The sequence below is a fragment of the Nerophis lumbriciformis genome, linkage group LG01 (genome assembly GCF_033978685.3).
Source record: "Nerophis lumbriciformis linkage group LG01, RoL_Nlum_v2.1, whole genome shotgun sequence".
Taxonomy (NCBI): Eukaryota; Metazoa; Chordata; class Actinopteri; order Syngnathiformes; family Syngnathidae; genus Nerophis; species Nerophis lumbriciformis.
In genome coordinates this window covers 15,251,136-15,277,791 of record NC_084548.2, presented here as the reverse complement: position 1 = coordinate 15,277,791, position 26,656 = coordinate 15,251,136, and the positions used below count along the sequence as shown (strand labels likewise).

The 26,656-nt window shown below is 40.0% G+C and overlaps 1 protein-coding gene across 2 annotated transcripts; it reads left to right on the top strand.

Annotated features, from left to right (window-relative positions):
- Positions 1-925: 925 nt before the first annotated feature.
- Positions 926-26,620, top strand: tmem51a (transmembrane protein 51a). Of its 2 annotated transcripts, none has more exons than XM_061975950.1 (3): positions 926-1,103; positions 15,705-16,166; positions 25,553-26,620. In XM_061975950.1, the coding sequence occupies exons 2-3, from the start codon at positions 15,748-15,750 to the stop codon at positions 25,926-25,928; spliced, it is 795 nt and encodes a 264-aa protein (XP_061831934.1). In that variant the 5' UTR covers positions 926-1,103; positions 15,705-15,747; the 3' UTR covers positions 25,929-26,620. The 2 variants fall into 2 exon arrangements, with proteins under 2 accessions (XP_061831934.1, XP_061831943.1); XM_061975959.1 differs by lacking the exon at positions 926-1,103 and adding an exon at positions 1,177-1,373.
- The last annotated feature ends 36 nt before the right edge of the window (positions 26,621-26,656 follow it).

Here is a 26,656-nt window from a genome sequence, read left to right as displayed (position 1 = left end):
GGTATAGATCGATTCGCGCCAGGACCACCAGAATGTCTCACAGTTTGTATCCCCAGGCTGTGAGACTGCTAAATGAACAGCCTGCCCCTTTGCTGCCCCGTACCATCTTATTACCTCACTCTTCACCACCTCAATAATTGTGCTCTGGACATTGCATTGCTGCAACATCAACGTAACACCCATCAGACATCTGACTGTTCCCACCCCCACGTCCCTCTTATCGTGATCTTCCTGGCAATGCTAAAATGTAAACTATTGTCAACCTGCACATCAATGCAGTTTCTATGCCGCTGGACAAAGCTCAAACAAAATCTCATTGTTCACGTATGACTTAAGTGTTATTATGACAATGACAATAAAGGAATTGATTGATTGATTGAAAGTAACAGTGAACTCATGTGAATAATCACTGAATGGAGAACTGAGGGTGGGATTAAATAAATGATCATCTTCCCACTCCCTTTCAGGCAAAACTGGACAACCATGCATTACGTACTATACATTACCTTTTGCACTATATTTAATTTATATTATTATGTGTTGTCAACTTTGTACTTTTGTATGTCATTGCCTGAAATAAATAAATAAATGAAAAAAAATTAAATGAAAATCAATTTTACTGAATAACAGTCGCAATTTTACAAGACAAGCTTAAAATGTTGGCAATTGTATGACATTTTACTTGGGAGAAATGAAATAATGTGTTTTTATTGTTGCTTAACCATTTAATGTTTTCCTTTAAAATACAACAAATACAATAGTAATAATATTATTAAAAAGAAAAAATTATAATAGATATGTGTCCTCGCACTTATAAACGCCTTATCCTTTGTCAATGCCACGTCCTCTCTGCAGTTGAGTAAACAGACGCCCCCGTATATGAGGAAGTAAGCTTAACGCGCGGTCACCAAAGGGTTAACCGTGAAGTGGAAGTAACCTCCTCCTCTCCGATCGTCTCTCGTTTGGGATCCGTCTAATTCAGAGCAAAGCTGCTCCCTCGTTTTGCTTCACTTTGTCCCCTGGATGATTTCTTTCGGCGTCGTCTCCATTTGGCGGCCAACGGCATCCTTTTGTGGCGGCGTCGGCGACACTTTAACGGGGAAGTAAGTGCACACAACGACCGCTTCAGCCGTTTTTGTAGTCCATCTTTTCCAAAAGTTAGACGACGACCCTTTTTTTTTCCCCCCCTGAACTTTTCTGCCTCCTCAGGGAGTGTCGCGACGTTTAGTGTAGCAAATGTGATTTAAAAAAAAAAAAGTTGTGTCTTTTATTGCTGAACGGAGCGTTTTACCACTCACTTCTGACGAACAAGCGGATGTGAAGTGTGATGTGTTACAATGGGGAGATAAACGCGACTCGTTTGACGCCATACAGTAAGTAGTTGTTTTTTTTCTTCTTCCAAATAAATAAAAAGTCCTAATGTAAATTGTAGCTTTTACATGGCGAGTATGTGTGACTCGCTTGTTATGATCTTTACTCAGCTGTCAGTAATAATGGTGGCTCATACCATTCATTCTTCTATCACCATCTCTACTGTCTGTCCCTCCAAGCAGGTCATGGCATGTGTGCAGGCTCCAGAAATATCCCCTCATATTTCACAAATTAGCACAATATTGTATGCCTTTGGTCTAAAAGGGGACTGTGCTACCATACCAGCAAAGTATTGCATTAAGTTATACATTTGAGGAGAAGTGAAAACTTAGTAATGTAGTTCTGTGGCATTCAGTAGACCAGTGTTTTTCAACCACTGTGCCACGGCCGTGAGATACAGTCTGGTGTGCTGTGGGAGATTATCTAATTTCACCTATTTGGGTTAAAAATATTTTTTGCAAACCAGTAATTATAGTCTGCAAATGATGTGTCGGTGCTGTCTAGAGCTCGGCAGAGTAACCGTGTACTACTCTTCCATATCAGTAGGTGGCAGCCGGTAGCTAATTGCTTTGTAGATGTCGTAAACAGCGGGGGGCAGCGTGCAGGTAAAAAGGTGTTTAATGCTTAAACCAAAAATAAACAAAAGGTGAGTGCGCCTAAGAAAAGGCATTGAAGCTTAAGGGAGGCTATGCAGAATGAAACTAAAACTGAACTGGCTGCAAAGTAAACAAAAACAGAATGCTGGACGACAGCAAAGACTTACTTTGGAGCATGGGTGTCAAATTTCACTTGGCCCGTGAGGTGATATCAAATTAACACTAGAGCTGGCCCGCCGATTATATACAGCGGCAGTGCCGCGGTACACCGCTAATTCTCATATTTGCCAAACCTCCCGAGAGACTCACAAATTTCAGTGCCCCTCCCGAGAATTGTAACGTCCTCTTTTCGTCCAGTCCAACGAGTGCTGGCTCAGTTACATAATATGTGCGGCTTTGGCACGCACACAGAAGTGAATGCAACGCATACTTGATCTTCAGCGATACAGGTTACACTGAGGGTGCCACTATAAAAACCTTGTTAGAAATATACGCCACACTGTGAATCCACACCAAACAAGAATGACAAACACATTTCGGGAGAACATACGCACAGTAACACAACAGAACAAATACCCAGAGCCCTTTGCAGCACGAACTCTTTCGGGACGCTACAAGGTGTGTGTGTGTGTGTGTGTGGGGCCCGGGGGGCGGCGGGGTTTGGAGGTAGCGGGGGGTGTATATTGTAACGCCCCGGAAGAGTTAGTGCTTCAAAGGGTTCTGGGTATTTGTTCTGTTGTGTTTATGTTGTGTTACTGTGCGGCTGTTCTCCCAAAATGTGTTTGTCATTCTTGTTTGGTGTGGATTCACAGTGTGGCGTATATTTCTAACAATGTTAAAGTTGCTTATACGGCCACTCTCAGTGTAAACTGTATCGCTGTTGATGAAGTATGCTTTGCATTTACGTGTGTGTGCGTACAAGAGCCGCTCATATCTTGTGACTTGGCGGGCACGTTGTTTGAAGGGATGAAAAGCGGACGAGACGTCAGCTCTTAGAGGATGTTAAAAGCAGTGCCTGTAAGGCACACCCCCAAGAATACGAGGTATAATGAATGATGAACACTTTCGTTCGATAATGAAGGTGGCCTCAGCTCAAAGCCTGAGCCCTGACATTAATGAACTAGCATCCAAGAAAAGATGGCAGGTATCTGGCTTGGGCACATCAGATTAGATCAGTGTGTTGCAAACTGAGCAGTTTAAAGTCCTGAATGGTTGGTTTATTAATTATTTTATTTTCAAAATTATTAGCCTGTGGAAAAAGTTAATGTTGATATTTACCACAGAAGGCTGCAAATAGAAAAGAGGCATTTAATTTTTATTTAAATTGTATTTGATATGCCATTGATATTTTTTTATTATTATTAGTAGTATTTGAAACTCAATTTTGCATGTTACTTTAAAGTTATATAAGCCTTGCTTGTTCAATATTTGATGCAAAACTTGTTTGGGTCCCTATCAAAAAGCTTAATTTGTTCAACCTTGGCCCGCGGCTTTGTTCAGTTTTACATTTTGGCCCACTCTGTATTTGAGTTTGACACCCCTGCTGTGGAGCAAAGACGGCATCCACAAAATGCATCCGAACATGACATGACAATCAACAATGTCCCCACAAAGAAGGATAAAAACAACTGCATTATCCTTGATTGCTAAAACAAAGTAGATGTGGGAAAGACAAGAAAGAAAGAAAGACATGAAACTGCTACAGGAAAATACCAAAAAAAGAAAAAAAGCCACCAAAATAGGAGCGCAAGACAAGAACTAAAACACTACACACAGGAAAACAGCAATCAACTCCAAATAAGTCAGGGCGTGATGTGAGACAAGAGTTATAGTGATGCATGCTTGGTTATGGTTTAAAGTCATATCCAACTATTGCCACAACGACTTTTTACTGTCAACTGAGTTTCGTTTTTAATGATGTCAGCTGGTGGTGTGCCTCCGGATTTTTTCAACGCAAAAAATGTGCCTTAGCTCAAAAAAGGTTGAAAAACACTGCATTAGACTAGACTTTTTTTAATTTGTTCTTTTTTTTCCCCACAATCTTATTAGTTTATTGCTGCTTACAGGGAATTGTGACATGATTTCTCATATTCGGGACTGCTGCTGCTCGTGTGTGTTCGCGCATACTGAATCTACCCAAAATGTACTACAAATTAAGATGTTTGTAGACGTCTACAAAGGAGTGTTAAGTAGGGATAATGTTTAAGAAATTATCGATTTCGATGCCATTATCGAATGCTCTTATCGAACAGATTCCTTATCGATTCTCTTATCGAATCCAGATAGGTTGTTGTATATGGAAAAAAAAAAACACAATGGGTTGTACTTGTACTTGTATAGCGCTTTTCTACCTTCAAGGTACTCAAAGCGCTTTGACACTACTTCCACATTTACCCATTCACACACACATTCACACTACAATACTTGGTTTAACAAAAGCTCACTTTTATTTTTTAAGAAAAAAATAAAATAAATAAATATTGACTGTTGTTACCCCACAAAAATAAAAAATAAATATTGACTGTTAGTGCCCCTTTATGTGGGCCACCTAAGAAAAATACTTGCAGGGAAAATCCTGCATTCATTTGTATTGTACAGCACTTTACATTTGAAACAAATCTCAGAGTAATGATGTTGTTTACATTTTGCTCCATTACATGTCAGCAAAATACAATACTTGTATTCGTCTGTGTTCACCAAGTTGAAGGGGAGGAGATTTTTCACCATCATTCTCGTTAGCTTAGCTCTCCTCCTCACTCATCTTGCTGCGCTCTGCGTTATACCTCGCTATGGTAAATGGGTTAACGCTCTGTGCTACAGAGCAAACACTGCCCTGGTCACTCTGGCTGTCATGAATGTCATTATCTGAAATAGGATAACGTTAACATTATCTTAATTCACATCTTGCAAGCACTAGTTTGTTAGACAGACCTGCAAACTCTGGAGTGGTGTAGGCTACAAGATACCGTTAACGTTATCAGACACATACACAAAGGTTAGCCACTGACTATGCTTAGGTAACGTTAGTCTAGCTAACATTACTGCAGTCCTGGTTGACATAAGAGGTAACGTTATTTTACCCTAAAGGCTGCAAATGAGCAGATATGGAAATTAACCGGCAACAGTTAACGTTAGTTACTCACCGGCACTATCACTGGGACTGCAGGTTGAAGCAGAGAAAGAGGGGCGTGCTTCGTCATCTCTGTCGCTGCTTCTTCAGTAGTCGAAGACACGCCTCGTTCCTCTAACCTTCAGGTTATGTACGGCCTGAACATGTTTCAACATGTTTGTTGTACTGCTCCCCTTACAGGAAAACGAAGCCTGGCAATAATTGCAGATAGCCGTTTCCTCGTCGTATTTCTTAGTAAAGTGCGTTTTTTCCGGTCCATTGTTGTTGCTGCTTCTGTATCTGCCGCCGAATGACTGAGCTACGTCATTTCCTGTGACGTGTCACAGGACATTTCCTGTGGCACGGGATTCGTTCCCAGGGATTAGAGTAAAGAACCAAATGTTTTTCTTTTCTATAGTGGCTTCGATAACAGGAACCGTTTCTCAAAAAGGGATTCAAATCCGTGGAATCGGTTCTTTTCTTATCGAACAATCGGGAGAATCGGTCTTCGAACATCATCCCTAGTGTTATGGCCACATTGAAAAGATAAAAAACGAGTTAGTACATGGTTCATTTTTTTTGAGAAAAAAGTAAAATTTTCCAGAAAACATTATGATCTTGAGAAAAAAGTCATTTTATAAGACACTGCAGTCAATTTTAATGCATTTTGTCCTGTTATGTATTATCTTAGTTAACTCCCATGAGTTACATTTGGAGCATTTATTCTTAAATTCATACTAGACTAGACTTAGACTTCCTTTTATTGTCATTCAAATTTGAACTTTACAGTACAGATAAGAACGAAATGTTGTTACAATAGCTCGATGTAGTGCAGGATAAAAGAGCAATAAGGTGCAGATATAAATAAATAGATTACTGTACAGATAAATATATTGCACTTTTGCATATGTGTCCACGTTTATGGATGTATGTTATATTGTCTTTATATTCCAGCGAGTTAATCCATTTTTGGGGGGAATTGAGGGGATTATTTTAATGCGTTAAGAGTTTTACGGCCTGAGGGAAGAAGCTGTTACAGAACCTGGAGGTTCTGCTACGGAGGCTGTGGAACCTCTTTCTAGAGTTCAGCAGTGAAAACAGTCCTTGGTGGGGGTGGGAAGAGTCTCTGCAGATTTTCTGAGCCCTGGTCAGGCAGTGGCTTTTTGCGATCTACTGGATAGGAGGAAGAGGAGTCCTGATGATCTTTTCCGCCATCCTCACCACTCTATGCAGAGACTGGAATTCCAGTGTGAGGCACTGCAGGCTCCAGTCCAGACAGAGATGCAGTTGGTCAGTAGGCTCTCTATAGTGCCTCTGTAGAATGTGGTGAGACTGCTGGGAATTTGGAAATGAAAAATGTTTCGTCAGAAAGTGCCTCCGCAGATTGTATTCCTTTGAGACTTGGTTTGCTTAATTGCAAAATAAACACATGGGCTTTCACACTGCACTGTCAATAAATTAATGATTCTGCCCTCGCTAGTCAGTTCCAGCGTGTGCAGCTAGTTAACAGTAAGCTGAGAATCTCTGTTATTTGAGAGAAGTTTAAATTAAAGCCGCTGCTCCTCCACATCGGGTGGAGCCAAATGAGGTGGTTCGGGCATCTGGTCCGAATGCCGCCCTCGAACGCGTCCCTGGGGAGGTGTTTAGGGTGCGTTTGACCGGTAGGAGTCCACGGGGAAGACCCAGGAAATAGTGTAGTGACTATGTCTCCCAGCTGGCCTGGGAACGCCTCGGGATCCCCCGGGAAGAGCTGGATGAAATAGCCGGGGAGAGGAAAGTCTGTTTCCCTACTTAGGCTGCTGCCCCCTCAACCCAACTACGGATAAGCTGAATAAGATGGATTGGTGCATAGGTAGATTTTAGACGACTAAATTTACTGTAATTTGAGCTGACTAAAATGTTGCATAATTTTGTGACGAAAAGTAGATTAAAACTAAAATATATTTTCGTCAAAAGACAGACTAAAACTAAATTAAAAACTGTTGTCATTAACACTGGTGGCAAACAAATATTTTTAAAGTGTAATTGTGAATATTTAACACAAAACTAATAATAAATATTTACAAAATGTAAAATATAATCTTAGACTTGTAAATAATATGCCTTCCAGTTACGCCGCCTCACTTTTACTGGCAGTCATCCGTTTGTACACCTATTGCCTTTTGTTAACAAGTTTGTACATGTCTCTTTCAAAATAGGGTTACGGTTAATACTAATGGTTTTGATAGAATAAAAAATTACACAATATGTTACCTCATACATCAGCAGTTAAATTAGGAGCCTCTGTAACCCACTTTAAAATAATTGTGTTATCCTATATGTACCAAATAATATATTGTGGCATATATTGTTATAGCAAGAGGCTGCAATACAGTGCTGTATTTTCCAGACTATAGAGCACACCAGTATTCAAGCCGCACCCACTAAAGTTTAGGGAAGAAACATGTTTTTTTTCCATATATTACCCGCACCGGACTATAAGCCGTAGATATATACGTTGTGAAATGAGTTATATCTACAGAATTATTTTCTGAATGTTTATTTCCATACCTTAATTGTTTCCAAACGGAGTCTGTAACAAGGCAGTAAAACGAATGATCAAACAAAACAGAAGTCATTGTCATGAACCCACGAGCTGCAGAAACTAGCTCTCCAATCAGCTAAACAGACTCAATACCCACAAGGTGATGTCTATGTGAATTTATTGAGGAATTTGTAAAACTGCAACGATACTAACGGAATGCCGTTGTAAGGTACTAACACTCATAAATGTGTCAGCATATCAGTTAAAGACGCTAGCGTGATTACATAACAATAGCACGTACAGGTATGCAGGAAGACACTCCTACAGACATCACACATGGGACGGTTTAGTAAGTAAAAAATTGTTTTTGTTATACTGTAAAACTTACGTACGTTGTTTGAAGAATCCATACGTGTAAAAACGCTGTGGACAATTAGAAGACAGAACGGCACTCCTACTTCTGGTTTAAAAGCTTCAAGCAGCAGGAAACACTTGCAGGGATTAATTCACCCAGCTGCACCTGTAGTGGGTGAACTCGCCCAAAAGACGACACAATAGCACAAACAATAACACACCATTTTAGTGTCTTTGCATGGGTTCAATGAACACTATTTACTTTTAGGCCATAAGATTTTAGGCCATATTGCCCATCTTTAGTATCCACAAAGTTTATAATGTCATAAGAGCCACATACGGTATGTTTGTCTTACATGGCTAACTTCCAATCTTCACAGGTAAAAGATGGGGTGGGAATTGTGTGTTTTTTATCGCACATTCAGCTGACTTATTTAGTTTTTATCCAATAGCATCGCATTATCAGTTTTTTTGGTTTTTTTTTGCATAAAATCATGATTTTTGTTGTGTTCAGTTTGACAGCATTAAATGGGAACCCCACACAAACGTGGACAAGTGTCAAGACAGTTTAAGAGTGTGCTAAAAACTCTTACCCCACACTAGGGATGGGTGATATGGCCTACAATCTACAATATATCGCGACATATATTACAGGCTCATGTGGTATGAGCCACATATGCCAAAAATATATATTTTTGGCATATGTAACCATTTCAAAACAGGTTACAAAGGCTCTTAATTTAGCTGCTGACATATGCCGGCAACCTATTGAATCATTTCCAGTTGTATTATTTTCTTAAAACAAATAATGTACTTTACTGTTAATATCTGATTATTCTCGGTTGTTAACATACGGTTCTATCTACACTTCTGTTAATTTTGAAATAAGCAATTATTTTTCTGTTGTCTGGATATTTTACATTATTTTTGGGCGATACTACAAATTTGAGTATCGATCCAATACCAATTACCGTATTTTTCGGACTATAAGTCGCAGTTTTTTTCATAGTTTGGCCGGGCTCCAGTGCGATTTATATATGTTTTTTTCCTTCTTTATTATGCATTTTGGCAGGTGCGACTTATACTCCAGTGCGACTTATACTCCGAAAAATACGGTAGTTACAGGGGCAGTATTTGTCATATGGGTAATTAAAAAATTCCAGTTTTGGTCACAGCTGTAATCCGACAAAAACACAGGATGTAACAATATCAATTAATATTATTGTTATTATATTAACAATTTTTTTGATTTTATTACATTATTTACGATAAAGTCAGTAGTGCAAAATAAGTGAACAAAAGCAAAAACTACTATTGGCTTATTCTTCTGAGTTTGTAAACAACAACAAAAACAATTGTGTGATCATATGGCCTACAATCTACAATATATCGCGACATATATTACAGGCTCATGTGGTATGAGCCACATATGCCAAAAATATATATTTTTGGCATATGTAACCATTTCAAAACAGGTTACAAAGGCTCTTAATTTAGCTGCTGACATATGCCGGCAACCTATTGAATCATTTCCAGTTGTATTATTTTCTTAAAACAAATAATGTACTTTACTGTTAATATCTGATTATTCTCGGTTGTTAACATACGGTTCTATCTACACTTCTGTTAATTTTGAAATAAGCAATTATTTTTCTGTTGTCTGGATACTTTACATTATTTTTGGGCGATACTACAAATTTGAGTATCGATCCAATACCAATTACCGTATTTTTCGGACTATAAGTCGCAGTTTTTTTCATAGTTTGGCCGGGCTCCAGTGCGATTTATATATGTTTTTTTCCTTCTTTATTATGCATTTTGGCAGGTGCGACTTATACTCCGGTGCGACTTATACTCCGAAAAATACGGTAGTTACAGGGGCAGTATTTGTCATATGGGTAATTAAAAAATTCCAGTTTTGGTCACAGCTGTAATCCGACAAAAACACAGGATGTAACAATATCAATTAATATTATTGTTATTATATTAACAATTTTTTTGATTTTATTACATTATTTACGATAAAGTCAGTAGTGCAAAATAAGTGAACAAAAGCAAAAACTACTATTGGCTTATTCTTCTGAGTTTGTAAACAACAACAAAAACAATTGTGTGATCATAAAAAACAGATCTTATCCCTGTAGTATTGGCCATTAACAAATACTATACCTGGTATCGTTACTGGTAATATTTGTATCGATCTGCCCACCTCGTTTACATTCAAGAGCTCTATCTTAGCGGTTAGCCATGCTTTTGTGTATCCTTCTATGATGTGTAGTATAAAATATTTAGTTATTTCTCTTGTCTAGTCTTTCAGTGATAAAAACAGTTCATTTGCCACTATGACGGATTAGTGATTTAGAAGCTGCACTCAAGGACAAGGAGGCAAGGAGACGAGGAGGACGCTACATTGCGTTGAGGTTGCAGTTGTTGTTGTTGTCAAACTTGCGAGACACAGCTAGGATGTGTGATCAACATGCATTATCACAGTATGATGATAGTATAAAAATATCTTATAGTCAGACAAATTTATATAATTTTTATATAAAACCCATGACAGAATAGTTGCCACAAATGTCTTGTAGTGCATCAGAATAGTGCATCTTGGTGTGCTGGGGTTCATCAGTTAGGCCAGACTTCAAACTTCCTATGTACATTCCGGAGATTAAACATTTCAGCATCCACTTGATGTATCTTCTCAAGGAACAATACTATACAAATGAAAACTTGAATAAAACATAGTCAGTGTACAGCTTCTATGGCAGTGTAGATTTATTTTTAAAACAACTCAAGTCACAGCCCTTATTATCTGAATAACTTAGCTTGCAACCCAAGGGAGTACAGCATTGTGTCCAAAAGTTTCCTTGCTTATGTCATTTAAATGAATTTACAGCTGCCAATTAATGTGACAGCCGAGTATATCCAGTGGAATTGTGAATATTTAGTGATAGTACCATGGCACCCTGATCGTCTAGGGCATGGAATTCATCCAGAGCTGCACGGGTTGTTTTTATATTCCTATTCCATTTATCGGGGCTAGTGGATGTTAGATACCTGGCGCTCCTCCAACTTCCGTTAGAGGATTCACCTCACCACAGCTACTAAATTGAGTTCAGGTCTGGAGACATACATTTCCATTCCAGAACATTCACTTTTAGCTTACTCAGCCAGGCATTTGTCATCTCCGAGGTGTTTTAAGGCTTGTTATAATATCGGGAAAACTGCCATGTGGTCCAGTTTCCCAAGGCAGTGGTTTATGATCTGCTTCACAAATTCACAGTGCTTGTTTGGATTTATGTTTCCCCTCAATGACCCGCAGCCTTCAAGTTGCTCGCAGCACTCGTGCAGCCCCACACAGACCAATCAGCACTTAAGAGGGGCCCCGTTAGGCAAAAACAACTTGTGTTACTTATTGGTACCTTTTTTGTGGATTTGGGGTTTTCATAAGTCCTGAAAATGTGAAATCAAACCATGAAGGCATGGCCGAGATACTTATAAAATAATCTTGCCTTCTTTAATACTTCCTCCAAATGAGCCGTTTAGGATTTGAGTAGCGAGTGACGTATTCGTTCTGAGTATCAGCGGATATCTCCATACATGGTAAAGATTTACCCAAAGGGCTTTGGGCGAGTCCGTCATTGTCTTTTAAAGTTGTAGTCACTAAGTTCCTTTGTTTTCTCTATCCTCTTATTGTAGGGCAGACTGGCTCATATATGCACATGCATGTTGCCATTTCTCATAGACAGTCACTTTTTTTTTACCTCTGATTGTTTTATTTCTCTCTGTATTCATTATGTAGTGGTTGACATACAGTAGTCCTATACTATGACCCTAAACGAGAAAATTGCTGTATCAATCTGGTAGATGTAATAAAGATATAATGATAACTGCGGTAAAACTTCTGACAGTTAATATTACCATTTTAAATGCACTTTGAGAAACTCTCGGACCTACTGGCACCAGCTCGGTAGCTTAAATGCTAACATGAAAACAAGAGACATTAACGTCTTTCTCCTTTAAGAAACGACATACCCCAATCTAAACTTATATGAACACATTACTGTCTAAACAACTAAGCTATTAAATTATGCACATTGCACCTAAAAGCTGAGATCTCTCAGACCACAGTGATCGTTCTATACTATACTATTTAAACAAGAAGGCGTTTTTTACGGTGCGTTCAAGGACAGAACAGAGTTGCCACAATACCCGCCAGAAATATTAAATCAAAATGATATATTTCATTTGTTGCATTTTTTAATTCTAATATATCTTAAAGTGCTACAGTATAAACCAATATTTATGGTGCGGTATAGCCATTCACTGAAGGTGCGTCTTCTAATCCGGTGCGCCTTATAGTGCGGAAAATACGGTATTTAAGAAAAAAACTGGGTGAAAAGATTTTAGTGTGTATGAGTAGGGATGATACTCGAAACCGGTTTTCCCAGTTGTTCGATAAGAAACTCAAATCCCTTTTTGAGAACCGGTACCCGTTATCGAGACCACTATAGTAAAGAAAAAGAGTTGGTTCTTTATTCGAATCCCATGGAACGAATCCCGTCCTGACCAGAAATGCTCCGTGTGACATCATAAGAAATGACGTCACGTAGCTCAGTCATTAGGCGCAGATAGCGAAAGCAGGAAAACAATGGACCGGAAAAAGCGCTCCAAGGTGTAATAAAGTTCAAAACAAAAGGTATAATCCAATGAATAACTTTACTGAGAGATTTGAGCAGGGTACAAACACATGACGAACAATTTTGCAACCAACCGGAAACATAGCAACCAGGCTAGCAACGCACCTCCTTTACGGCAGCTGTCGCAACGTTCTTAAAGCAACATACATATATATACAACATATATCTCCCTTTTTTAACTTTTGTTTTTCTTTCCTTGTAAACAAAATAAAATCACACTGTATATGTGTTGTCTGTCTAATTATAAATAATGCAGACGAGGCGTGTTGGCTGAGTTCTTGACGTTTACTTTCACAGCGTGCTCATAACCTCATTCTTAGCTGCCGGGTGGCGACATGTAACAACGCTTTTCGGGGCTACCGCGCATGCTCGTCATTCCCCTTGCATGCTGGGTAGTGTAGTTGTTATTTTCCCTAGCTCATAACATCACATCTTTCCCCCTATAAAGAAATAATGTTAACTCAATAAAGTGTATTTCTTTTTTTAGCTTTAGCTTTTCATTTTTTTAGCATTGTAACCACATTTGCAAACAACTTTTCTCTTCATAGAATTTTCTTTCAATAAAGAAATAAAGTGCAAAAATGTCAAAGCATCATAACAAACAGTTATGTCAAATAGCAGCAGAAGTGCACTATTTGGAGAGCTGTATTATTTTCAGTTTTGTGCCCAAGGGACTGATTTTATTTAACACTATATTATTATTTATACACCTATTGTGATCACAGAGACAGGTTGTTTTTGTGTTACTGCAGTGTTTCCCACACATTCATTTATTTGTGGCGGCCCGCCACGAAATAATTACGTCCGCCACAAATGGATTTTTCGGCTTTTGACTCGCTCGACCGCTCATAAAAGCAATGGGACTGTCTGTGAATGTTGCTTGTAGTTACACCTCCGGTGCAGTAGGTGGCGGTAGCCTACTATGCATTGTAACTCCGCCAATAGCACTTAATTCACCTGGTGGGCCAGAAGAAGAAGAAGAAGAAGAGGGACGGATGGACGGACGGGATCAAAATACTCGCCGGCTACTTTTCATAATGATGGCGCTTCCTACGTTTCTACTTCAAACGTCCAAAAGCTGCTGAAAGCCTTGATCCAGGATGCCATGGGGAAAAAAACTTAAATGGTGCCTTTTGGCGATAGTTAGCAGCTTGGTGGCTCACGCTAACGCTTGCTAGCGTGGTAGCATTGCTTCATTTTTACAGGTGTTACAGGTAGATAGGTTATAGCTGCATCGCTCGCGGCTCGTCATATATTTAACGTTAATCCGCGATTTCACCGAGCGTTTCACTGACGAGCTAACGTGTCCAGGTTATAGCCCTGTTGTCAATAAACACACATGGACTGAAGCTAAATTGTCCACTGTCCACTGCAGCATGTGAATGCAATGAAAAGAATCAAATCTGAGCCAACCAGCTGTTAAAATGTTGTCCAGGTTAATGTTTTGGCCATTAAAGGCCCTTCATTTCAAGATTTCAACTGTGATCGGGCTTTAAACAGGTGGCTGACCTGTTCAGATGGGTGTAACTGCTACTGGTCAAATAATGTGAAATAGCATTTAATTTTACATGTATGCAATGCCATTTAAATGTAATTATAGATAATAATAATAATAATAATAATAATTACTGTGTAGTGTTGTAAATAGTCAACGGGAAGAATTTTAGTAAGATATAAGCCATGAGCACTACACAGCCAGAAAAAAACCTAGGCAGGACAAGTAAAAATATTGGGGCAAGTAGATTTGAGAAGTCAGGCAAGTAGAAAAAAACCTTAACATTGAACCCTGCATGTGTTGAGCTGCTGCCGCTTAAGGTTAGACGGCACTGTACATAGAGCGCTTCTGCTCGTTAGTAATACATTCTAATGTTGGATGTTCACTCCTTCACACAGATGAGTATAGAAAAATATTTTCAACGGCCGAAAAGGGCTCGACTTGGAGAGGAGGTAGGCCTACTGTCCGGACCACAGGTGCGACCTGTTCAGCAGCAGCAGGAGGAGGAGGAGGTTGACTGACTGTGGCAGGACACCTCTGCCTCTGTTTCACTTCATGTTGCTGGTAAATAATATGGTTGTAGTAGTAGGCTAAAGTTAAATTATTTAGTATTCACTAATTAAAGGGGCAGAGCTTTAAGAGACATTTTAGCTTTTATATTTTATAAGATATATTTTTTGTAAGAACCACAATTAATAAATATATTTCAGTGAATCACTAATTGTTCAAATCTGTATATAAATATGTACATAAAATGTTGTAATTATATTCCAACTCCGCGTTCTTCTTGGTCATCGGCGCTGCCGCCGCCGCCACCACCCCCCGCCCCCCGACCACACCACCACAAATAGATGCCTGTCCTGTGGGAAACACTGTACTGTATATATTTGTTTTTCTGAAAAATCCCACTTAATATATTTTGGGTAACAACAGTCAATATTTATTTTATTTTATTTTTTTAGGGGGGTAACAGTCAATATTTATTTATTTATTAGATTTTATTTTTTTCTTATATAATAAAAGTGAGCTTTTGTAAAACCAAATATTGTGTGTTTTTTTTCCATATACAACAACCTATAAGAGGATTCGATAATAGGCTCGAACTCGATAATTTCCTATCAAACACCATCCCTTTTTGAGCACATTGAACAACACTGATAACCGTGATAATTTTGGTCATGATAACTGATATAGAATTGTAATATCGTTACATCCCTCAGATGTATTTTAGCAAAGGATTGTACAGATGTTAGTGTGTTTCACTTGACAGGAGATGATGCTGTCCATGTGTAGTTCATTTTGTCTTCACGTTGGAAAATAAGTGACTTTTTCTGTAAATCTTTGATTTTTCATCCCACGCCTTTTTGAAGACAACCCTGTGGCTTTTTACGTCACTTCATTTTATGAGTCTTGCTCTGAAAACTGAGTTTGAATTCCCGTTAAGTGCAAGCGTGTAGGCGGGTGCAACTTGTTTCCTCATACTTTTATATATGATGTTAATTGTTTTAACCAGCCTCTCCAGACAGCTCTAACAATGGAATTGTGTTTCTCCCTGTAGTTGTTGACCCCTTTGGAGCTTCTGAGTTGAAGTGACTTTCAAGATGCGTTCTACTGCGGATGGACAATCCAGCCCTCGCAGCAATGACAACAACAACAACAACAACAACAACAATAACAGCAGTAATGAGAACAGTGGAAACTCCGGTTCTCAGTATGCACTTTGCGCCCTGGGTGTCGGACTGGTGGCTCTTGGCATAGTGATGATCGTGTGGAGCATAGTCCCTGCAGAAACCACATCGAACAGTAACAACAACACTGCCGGTGATGGACAAGGTGATCCTTCTGGATCCAGAAAAAGTAAAGCTTCGTCTGTGGCTTTTGTCCTGGTGGGCTCGGGGGTGGTCATGCTGCTGCTGTCCTTGTGTCTGGGGATGAGGAACAGGCAGCGGGAGCAGCAGAGGCTGCAGGAGGCCCAGAACCAAAGAGGAATGACCACCAGGGAGAACAGAGATGCAGAAATGTAAGTTGACCCATTTTTTTGTAATGGTTAAACACATTGGCGTTGTTAGGCCTATTTTAGGGGGGCTCAAGCCCCCCTAAAATATTCTTAAGCCCCCCTAAATAATTTGGTGTTATATACATATATAAAAAATTGTTTTATTTTTTTTAAGAAATACATGCCGACATATTCATTATAAAGTGGCCCGAATATGAGTTTAAATAAATAATCATATAAACTGTCATTATTCACTCAGTTTCCCCTCACTTCATAGTGTAAATCACCAAAAATTATTCCCGGGCGCGGCACCGCTGCTGCCCACTGCTCCCCTCACCTCCCAGGGGGTGAACAAGGGGATGGGTCAAATGCAGAGGACACATTTCACCACACCTAGTGTGTGTGTGTGTGACAATCATTGGTACTTTAAGGTAGAGAGCCCCTTTAGTGTGTCGGTATCCAATCCATTCCACTTGTTCATATAGAAAATGCCCACATCACTCAAAATCCAGTCCGCATTTTCTCTGCGACCTTGCCTGCGGTCCTTGGACTTGTTCATATAGAAAATGCCCACATCACTCTTGTAGAATCTATATAAAGTAATATACTAATTATTAATAATGAAAAAAACATCATTAAATATATTTGTTTTATTGTATTGTTACATTAATAGCTGTTGTATTATTATAGGATGGCTTGTTAAACATTTCATATGATTTTCAGAGGAAGGAAAAACCAAGACATTTAATATAACATGTTAAATGAATAAATACATAAAAAGAAAAAGAAAAAAAATGGTTAAAAGCCATCGTCCGGGGAGCATTTCATTTCGTCCCGTGCATTTTTAAAATAATAATAACAATGAATCATTTCTAAGTATTTGTTAGTATTTTGTGTAGTTTTGTGCTCGTGCGTTACGTTCGCTCTCCTGGGGGCTAAGCCCCCCCTGTCCTTAAAAGCTAGTGACGCCCCTGGTTAAACATGATGAAGACATTAAAATACAACGCTGTGATAAGCGCTCGCTGCTTCTGCTTTTTGCGACACGTGTGCGGTTTTAGTCAAGCTGGTACGGTGGAACTGCAATTAACTTAATTGGTGCTTGAAGAGGGTTTGTAAATGGAACCCTTTGTATAGTGAAACAGAGTTCTCCATAAGAAACAGTGTAAATATGAATAATGGGTTCCAGCTTTGTCAAAAGTCCTTGTTGTGGTGAAGCTGTGTACACTTTCAACACAATACAAAGTGCTATACAGCACCATCATCCATCCATTTTCTACCGCTTGTCACTTTTGGGGTCGCGGGGGGTGCTGGAGCCTATCTCAGCTGCATTCGGGCGGAATATATGAAATATAAATGTGACAGATTTTAACCAAAGGCCGATTTCCATCTGCATCTCATTGCAAAGAAACAAGCCCAGGGCTCCCACTAATTCAGCGTTATAGTGAGTTGTATTTTTCATGCACTTATTTTTGCTGTATTTATCTGGCACAAGTGGAAAGCCGGTACCTGAAAATAATGCCTACATTAAACTAGGGATGTCCCGATCCGATATTTGCAAAAAAATGCGTATCGGCAAGGCATGGGAAAATGCCGATCCAGATTAAAAAAAACTCCGGTCCGTATTTTCCAACGCACCGATTTAAATAATATATTCCACTTTTCTGCTGCTCCCTAATATCCGTTCCGCATTTTCCAGCACACCTTCAACACATCCACAGGTCTGTGGATTCTCACGCAAGACACGCAGTTGCTTTTAGCTGCTGGCATTACACGACAGGCTCTTCTCACTCTTTCCTGTCTGTCTTTCTCACAGACAGCAAGCGCACCTTCTTACACACGTCACATACTGTCACGTCATACGTCACATACGTATACGTCCTCACGGAGCAGAGAGGTAGCAGCATGCTAACGTTAGCTGTGATGCTAGCGAAGCCGGGCTAGCAAATTTCCCTCTAAGTTGCGCGCCTGTGCAATTGCGCACTGCAAATCTATGCCACACACAAAATCAAAGAAAAAAATAAGCGCATTACAATTTTCGACACACGGACGCGCCAGAGAAAACAGTTTTCGTCATCATTGTTCAAATATTGTAACGTCTGTCGAGACGCTTATCTCCATTCGGTGCCACACGCCCACACCATCAAAATGCCGAGGCAAACATTTCCAGATCAACACCGTATGAAAAAATTAGTGATTTTTTTAGTTGTGATTTCCCTCTCTGCATGAAAGTTTAAAAGTAGCATATATTAACGCAGTATGAAGAAGAATGTTTTAATGTAGACACATAGAATCATCATACTGCTGTGATTATATGCATCAAGTGCTCATTCAAGGCTAAGGCAAAATATCCAGATATATATCGTGTATCGCAATATGGCCTTAAAATATCGCAATATTTAAAAAAGGCCATATCGCCCAGCCCTAGTTTAATGATGCCATTTCTGTTTGTCATGTATAATTTTGTCTATTTTGTGTTTATCCTTGAATAAACAGGTCAGTTTCTTGTTACCAACCATTGTGTATTATTCAAACTCCCCTAATTCAGCTGGCTAGTTGTTATCAAGAGTACTAAAACCCTTTTCAACATGATTCTGACAACTAAGTAGGCTAAATAACTTTAAACTTTAATACATGCTCGGATAGGCCAGTATCGGTCAGTATCGGTATCGGTATCGGCTCGGAAGTGCAAAAACAATATCGGTATCGGATCGGAAGTGCAAAAACCTGGATCGGGACATCCCTTCATTAAACCGGTCTGTGGTGCAACAAAGGTTGGGGACCCCTGCTATACAGTACCATATATCAAACAAACATAACAAGAACGTGATGGATCACCATTAATTAATAACAACAGAACTGTGCTGTATTCGCTGCCCTCTCATCACACGTACACACAGAAGCCAATCAGAAATCACAAAAACCTTTAACCTTAACAACCACATTGCTACAACAATTTAGAAAAGTAAAATAGAGGGACAAGAGCTAGACAAAATAAACATTTAGAAAAGTAAAATAGAGGGACAAGCGTTCGACAATGGAATGGATAGAAAATCCACTTGTATTAGCAAGCAGCTGACAGCAATAGAGAGACTCTCCCACCCCTTTCCCGTCCCCTTCCGTGTGTGCCACTGGAGAGGAAATGTTCCCTAACTGTGCAAAATGTCTGCTCTGCCATTGTTTTCCAGAAATATCGAGTCTTTTCACAATTCAAATTTGCTCTAGTAGAAAGCCTGTCTTGTCATTCTTCGATAAATATTCTTTTTTCAACCCACAGGGATTCCCTCCTTTTTGTCACCCTGGTATTTTGGCTTTTTTGGACTTATATTTAGTTAGCAAAATGGACAAAACCTGTCAAAAGAGAAAAAAAACCCACAAAACACTGAGATACGTCTAGGAAGGCTGAACGTGAGTGGAAGGCTCTGTCAAGCCAAATTTCTTCCCCCTACAAACCCCCCCCCCCCCATTTACTTCCGGGGTCATTTCCTTTTACGTCATTTCCTCTTACTTACGTCATTTCCTCTTACATCATTGACAGCGATCGATAACACTTCGGCTTTGACTGCCCGTCGCTGGAAAGATACTTGTTTTTTTTTTTTTTTTTATTTTAATTTTTTATAATATAGCATTAACTAAACGTCTGTATTAATCGGACAAATTACAGATATTTAACAGTATTGTATATTAATTAATATTAGTGAAATGGTTTCAACAATAGTGTTGATTTAAAGTACAGACATTTAACAGTATTATATATTAATTAATATTAGTGAAATGGTTTCAACAATAATGTTGATTTAAAGTACAGACATTTAACAGTATTATATATTAATTAATATTTTTGCACGTTACCACGAAGACAGAAGTTCCCAGCAGCGGCCCTAACACGCCGCCTGAAATTTTCCCTAACACTCGCCTGGAATTTTTCGAAGCCTGCTGGTGTTTGACATAAGTCCCCTGGGAAAGATAAAGACAAATGTCATTCAGTGACACCACCATTTTCAGGAGATTTGGATTCTATCGATCGCTGTCAATGACGTAAGAGGAAATTACGTAAGTAAGAAGAAATGACGTAAGAGGAAATGACCCCGGAAGTAAATGGGGGGGGGGAAGGTTTTTGTAGGGGGAAGACATTTGGCGTGACAGCTCCGCCTCTGCTACAATGATGCACCCTGGGTTTGGCCTGGCGGACATGCAAAATGAATGACTGAATGTAACGTTTGTACAAAGAAACAAGGTTCGCACATGGAGGCACACATGGATCGATCTAAATGTTCGTAAATCGAAAAGTACGCAAATACAGGGGTTTATAAATCAAGGTTCCACTGTAGTTTGTTTTTCCCACTAAAACTGCAGAGATGTCTGAGGATAATTTGAGGAAATTACACTTTTCACTTCACCATTATCTGATGTTTATTTAGTTTTTTGTTGACTTTCATGCTTGCATTGCAAAGAGTAGAAGTTTTAATCCATAACTGCATTTTTAAAAATCCTTTTACAACCTCACAAATACATTGTTCGGTTTGGCAAAATTTAAACGTTGAAAAGTAGAAGGCTGTTTTTTTAGATCTTGGAAGGAGATTAGAAGAAAAATGATGTCTTGTCACTTGACATTCCATTTTGACAGCATCCACACTATCTTCCTGTGCTGCCATTGTTTATATGGGCTTGCAGTTTCACTTCGACAGCTAAAATACCCATAATGTCATGCTGCTTTGGAGCATGCATGGGAGCCAAAAGTCTTTTGTATTATACGGAATGTGACTACATAGATGTGTGTGGTTTATAACCAGTTTTGTTTTCACCACCATTAGTTTTTTTGTTATTTGTATTTGTTTATTTAAATAAAAAATATGGCTGCACCAGATTTAGCACCATGCTCATTTGAGACAATACCGCTATATCGGTATTTTTTGATGTGCCTTCGTTACGGCTAATAGCGGCTGGTGCAGCGGGGGCCGTAGCTGAGGAAGGATCCGGCGCGCAGGAAGGGTCTACCACGCATTGCAGACACCGATCCCCGCCACATTTGCCTCCGCGCACAGCCGACGTGCCTGCACCGGATCTCCGGCGGCGGCTCCTCTTTATTAACCAGAGGTAAAACAAACCGGTGAAAATATTCAACAGAACAGCCGTCAGAGCTGACAAACTTACCATGAATTGATTAATGTGGACCCCGACTTAAACAAGTTGAAAAACGTATTCGGGTGTTACCATTTAGTGGTCAATTGTACGGAATATGTACTGTACTGTGCAATCTACTAATAAAAGTTTAAATCAATCAAAAACTGCCGCTGCAGACTGCTAAAGCTAACAACAACAGTTGAGCTGAAACCCTCGCTGACGTCACGTATCGCTTAGCAACAGACACCGCCTTTTAAAGGCACATACATACACGCACTGCTGTCATAAACTTCTCGCAACTGCATATGACATATTTAAAGTTTTTTGGATAACACAATTACTTTCCCTAATTAGTAATAACATTTATTAAAGAGTAATTATATCAGTAATTAAATTACTTTATTGGTTTAGTAACTGGGGCAGCACGGTGGAAGAGGGGTTAGTGCATCTGCCTCACAATACGTAGGTCCTGAGTAGTCGTGAGTTCAATCCCGGCCTCGGGATCTTTCTGTGTGGAGTTTGCATGTTCTCCCCGTGACTGCGTGGGTTCCCTCCGCCTTCCTCCCATCTCCAAAGACATGCACCTGGGGATAGGTTAATTGGCAACACTAAATTGGCCCTAGTGTGTGAATGTGAGTGTGAATGTTGTCTGTCTATCTGTGTTGGCCCTGCGATGAGGTGGCGACTTGTCCAGGGTGTACCCCGCCTTCCGCCCGATTGTAGCTGAGATAGGCTCCAGCACCCCCCGCAACCCCGAAGGGAATAAGCGGTAGGAAATGGATGGATGGATGGGTTTAGTAACTGTAATGAATAAGGGCGTAACGGTACACAAAAATTTCGGTTCGGTACGTGTCTCGGTTTAGAGGTCACGGGTTGGTTCATTTTCGGTACAGTAAGAAAACAACAAAATATAAATGTTTTGGTTATTTATTTACCAAATTTGTAAACAATGGCTTTATCCTTTTTAACATTGGGAACACTATAATAATTCTGCCCAAAAATAGAAATAGCTTTGTGTGTGATGGATGTGAGCCACCACTAGGCTGATCAGTGCAACAGCAGGCAGGCATGAATGCTAAGCATAATAATAACATACATATACACACAGGGTCCATTGCCAGGGTTAATGTGGTCAACATATATCAAATAAAAACTAAATAAGATAAGGCTCAGAATGGTTTCTTAACAAAAAATTTCTACATAATGTGCTTTTTTTGATTGATTGATTGAGACTTTCATTAGTAGATTGCACAGTCCAGTACATATTCTGTACAATTGACCACTAAATGGTAACACCCAAATAAGTTTTTCAACTTGTTTAAGTCGGGGTCCACGTTAATCAACATTAAACTGCCTCAAGTTGTTGCTCAGATTAAATAAAATGACAAAACTTTTCTTCTACATGTGAAAAGTGCAACATTAAACAGTTTCAAGTCAACTCAGCCTCAGATTAACTTTTCTTTTCACCCGCAGCCTTTAACCTTGGTGACTTTGACTCAATCTTCATGTTTTTTGTCAGAAAAATCAGTTTACCCACATTGTCTGCAGAAAGAGCAGACCTGCTTGCAGTTACAATGTCGCTGGGCACGGAGGTAGCAGGTATGGCGAGGTAGTGCCTGGCTAACTTGGCAGTAAGAGGATATATGGGCTCATTGTTCTTCCACCATAGAAGTGGGTCAGAATCTAGTTTTTAATGCAATATGGTCTTAAATCTGCTGCTATAAAAACATTTGTTATTGCTTTAGCCCTGACTGACTCGCCGAGGAGAGGCTGCTTGAATGCGGTCGGAGCTGTGTTTGTTTGTCTTTCTTTTGTTGAAGCGATGTTCACTTGAGAGTGGTGCCACTTTAAATGGGTTAGCATGTTTGACGTGTTGGCAGAAGGGAATAAATAAATAAAATCCACTTTACCTTGTCTGTTAATCTTTGCCTGTGGGGGTGGCAGTGTCAACAATGCTGTGGATACTTCCTGAATGTTTCAAACCACACGTCGCTTGTCCGTTGCTTGTCCTGATGTGGGATCTGAGCCAAGGATGTTGTTGTAGCTTGTGCAGCCCTTTGAGACACTTGTGATTAAGGACTATATAAATAAACTTTTCATTGATAGATAGGCTCCAGCGCCCCCCGCGACCCCGAAGGGACTAAGTGGTAGAAGATGGATGGATGGATTCTTTGGACTCACATTGAGCTAGCAAAACTAGAAATGGGTTGTGAAAAGGCTAAAAGACACTTAAGGGGGAACATTATCACAATTTCAGAAGGGTTAAAACCATTAAAAATCAGTTCCCAGTGGCTTATTTTATTTTTCGAAGTTTTTTTCAAAATTTTATATAATATCCCTAAAAAAAGCTTCAAAGTGCTTGATTTTAACCATCGTTATATACACCCGCCCATTTTCCTGTGACGTCACACAGTGATGCCAATACAAACAAACATGGCGCATAGAACAGCAAGGTATAGCGACATTAGCTCGGATTCAGACTCGGATTTCAGCGGCTTAAGCGATTCAACAGATTACGCATGTATTGAAACGGATGGTTGTAGTGTGGAGGCAGGTAGCGAAAACGAAATTGAAGAAGAAACTGAAGCTATTGAGCCATATCGGTTTGAACCGTATGCAAGCGAAACCGACAAACGACACGACAGCCAGCGACACGGGAGAAAGTGAGGACGAATTTGGCGATCGCCTTCTAACCAACGATTGGTATGTGTTTGTTTGGCATTAAAGGAAACTAACAACTATGAACTAGGTTTACAGCATATGAAATACATTTGGCAACAACATGCACTTTGAGAGTGCAGACAGCCCAGTTTTCATCAATTAATATATTCTGTAGACATACCCTCATCCGCTCTCTTTTCCTGAAAGCTGATCTGTCCAGTCCAGTTGGAAATGCATCTGCTTTGAGTGTCGCAGGATATCCACAAATTCTTGCCATCTCTGTCGTAGCATAGCTTTTGTCGGTAAAGTGTGCGGAACAAACGTCCAATTTCTTGCCACTTTCGCATCTTTGGGCCACTGGTGCAACTTGAATCCGTCCCTGTTCGTGTTGTTACACCCTCCGACAACACACCGACGAGGCATGATGTCTCCAAGGTACGGAAAACAGTCGAAAAAACGGAAAATAACAGAGCTGATTTGACTCGGTGTTTGTACTGTGTTTGAGAAAATGGCGGATTGCTTCCCGTTGTGACGTCATCGCTCCGAGAGTGAATAATAGAAAGGCGTTTAATTCGCCAAAATTCACCCATTTAGAGTTCGGAAATCGGTTAAAAAAATATATGGTCTTTTTTCTGCAACATCAAGGTATATATTGACGCTTACATAGGTCTGGTGATAATGTTCCCCTTTAAAAATCACACAATGTAGCACAGTAGCAAACAGCAGAACTCTGCTGACTAAATGAGACCAATCGGAGATCAGTCGGCCCGCCTACAATAGATATGCTGCTGGTCACAAAATAACATAATGGGTGAAGGAAACATGGGTGCACATAGACAAGGTTCGTACACCAAAACAAATTGTTAATACCGTATTTTTCGGATTATAAGTCGCAGTTTTTTTCATAGTTTGGCCGAGGGTGCGACTTATACTCAGGAGCGACTTATGTGTGAAATGATTAACACATTACCGTAAAATATCAAATAATATTTAGCTCATTCACGTAAGAGACTAGACGTATAAGATTTCATGGGATTTAGCGATTAGGAATGACAGATTGTTTGGTAAACGTAACAGATTGTTTGGTAAATGTATAGCATGTTCTATATGTTATAGTTATTTGAATGACTCTTACCATAATATGTTACGTTAACATACCAGGCACGTTCTCTGTTGGTTATTTATGCCTCATATAACGTACACTTATTCAGCCTGTTGTTCACTATTCTTTATTTATTTTAAATTGCCTTTCAAATGTCTATTCTTGGTGTTGGGTTTTATCAAATGAATTTCCCCAAAAAATGCGACTTATACTCCAGTGCGACTAATATATGTTTTTTTTCCTTCTTTATTATGCATTTTCGGCCGGTGCGACTTATACTCTGAAAAATACGGTAAGCCTGTGGTTAGTAAAAAGGAAAAGTTGGTACAATGAGAGGTTTGGAAGTCAAGGTTCCACTGTATATTTTTGGCCATGTGTGTCGTAACTAAAACTGACCGAACTGATGAGTAAAACTGTAAAACCCAACAATTTATGCAATCAGTGCCTTTACGTAGATTGTTGGTTATATGACATTACTTTGTTCTGTTTAGGCATAATGAGCATTTGTGTTATTGCCCGTGTGCAGGCCCGTGGAAGACGCCCAGCGGTATGCCGTGCCCACCTACGAGGAGGTGGTAGGCAGCGGCCAGTACCCCGTCCGCCAGAGCAACCTTCAGCCCAGCTCCTCCCAGCTCCCCTCCTACGACGACTTGGTACAAGTCGACGGCGTGCAGTACGAATTTGAGGTGACTGGATCCCCGCCTGGCTCCACCTCCGTCCCCACGACCGCCGTCGCTGCCGCATCCAACCGCAAACACGGCAAAAGTGGCCGCAAGCTCCTCCCCATCAAGATCCGCAGGATTAAATCAGAGAAGATGCCGAGTTCTCCGCCGGCCACTGGGATCAGTATAGAGCCGCTCACCCCGCCGCCACAGTACGAGGACAAGGTGCCTCCCCTTTAAGGTTCATGCTGATTCGTCCTTAGAAACTACCGTCATCACTCATGGAGTCTCCTGGATATCGAATACCTTCTGTCACGCTCATTTCAAAGAACTGACATACAGAAAAGTCTACTTCTAAAAACTGGAACACATTGGAACAGAAGCATAGACCAAAAAATCTCCTTGGATGCCAAAGTGACTTCATTACATTCATAGTTGGTTACGTAAGTCACACACACGGTGATGGTGGCGGACATCATGAGACCTATTTCTCCACACAAGAGGGCGAGAAGAAGCTGTTGAACTACAAGCAGCAGAGTGGGTGATGGTGCATTCATTATTCTCAGCAGCCTTGACCCCATCCACCACCATTACACACACACACACACACACACACACACACACACACACACACACACACACACACACACACACACACACACTCCTTGACTGTCTATGACATTGTTGCTTTTAAAACATCTTGGCTTCTGTTCAACCAGCTGCTTGTCTCTCACACACTCCATTACCTAAGACGTACAATTCTTTACCCTCTGGAATAATTGACTTCGGGCAATGTGCTCTCACAGTAAATTATTCTATAAGTTAAAAACGATATATTGTGCTGGAACTGTACTATTTTATGACTTCGTGATGGTAATCCCCTGAAACACCTGCAACAACATTAAAAAAAGATGGCTTATAGCCCCACAATACACTCCGTTGTAAGAGGATGGACATGTGTGCTAAAA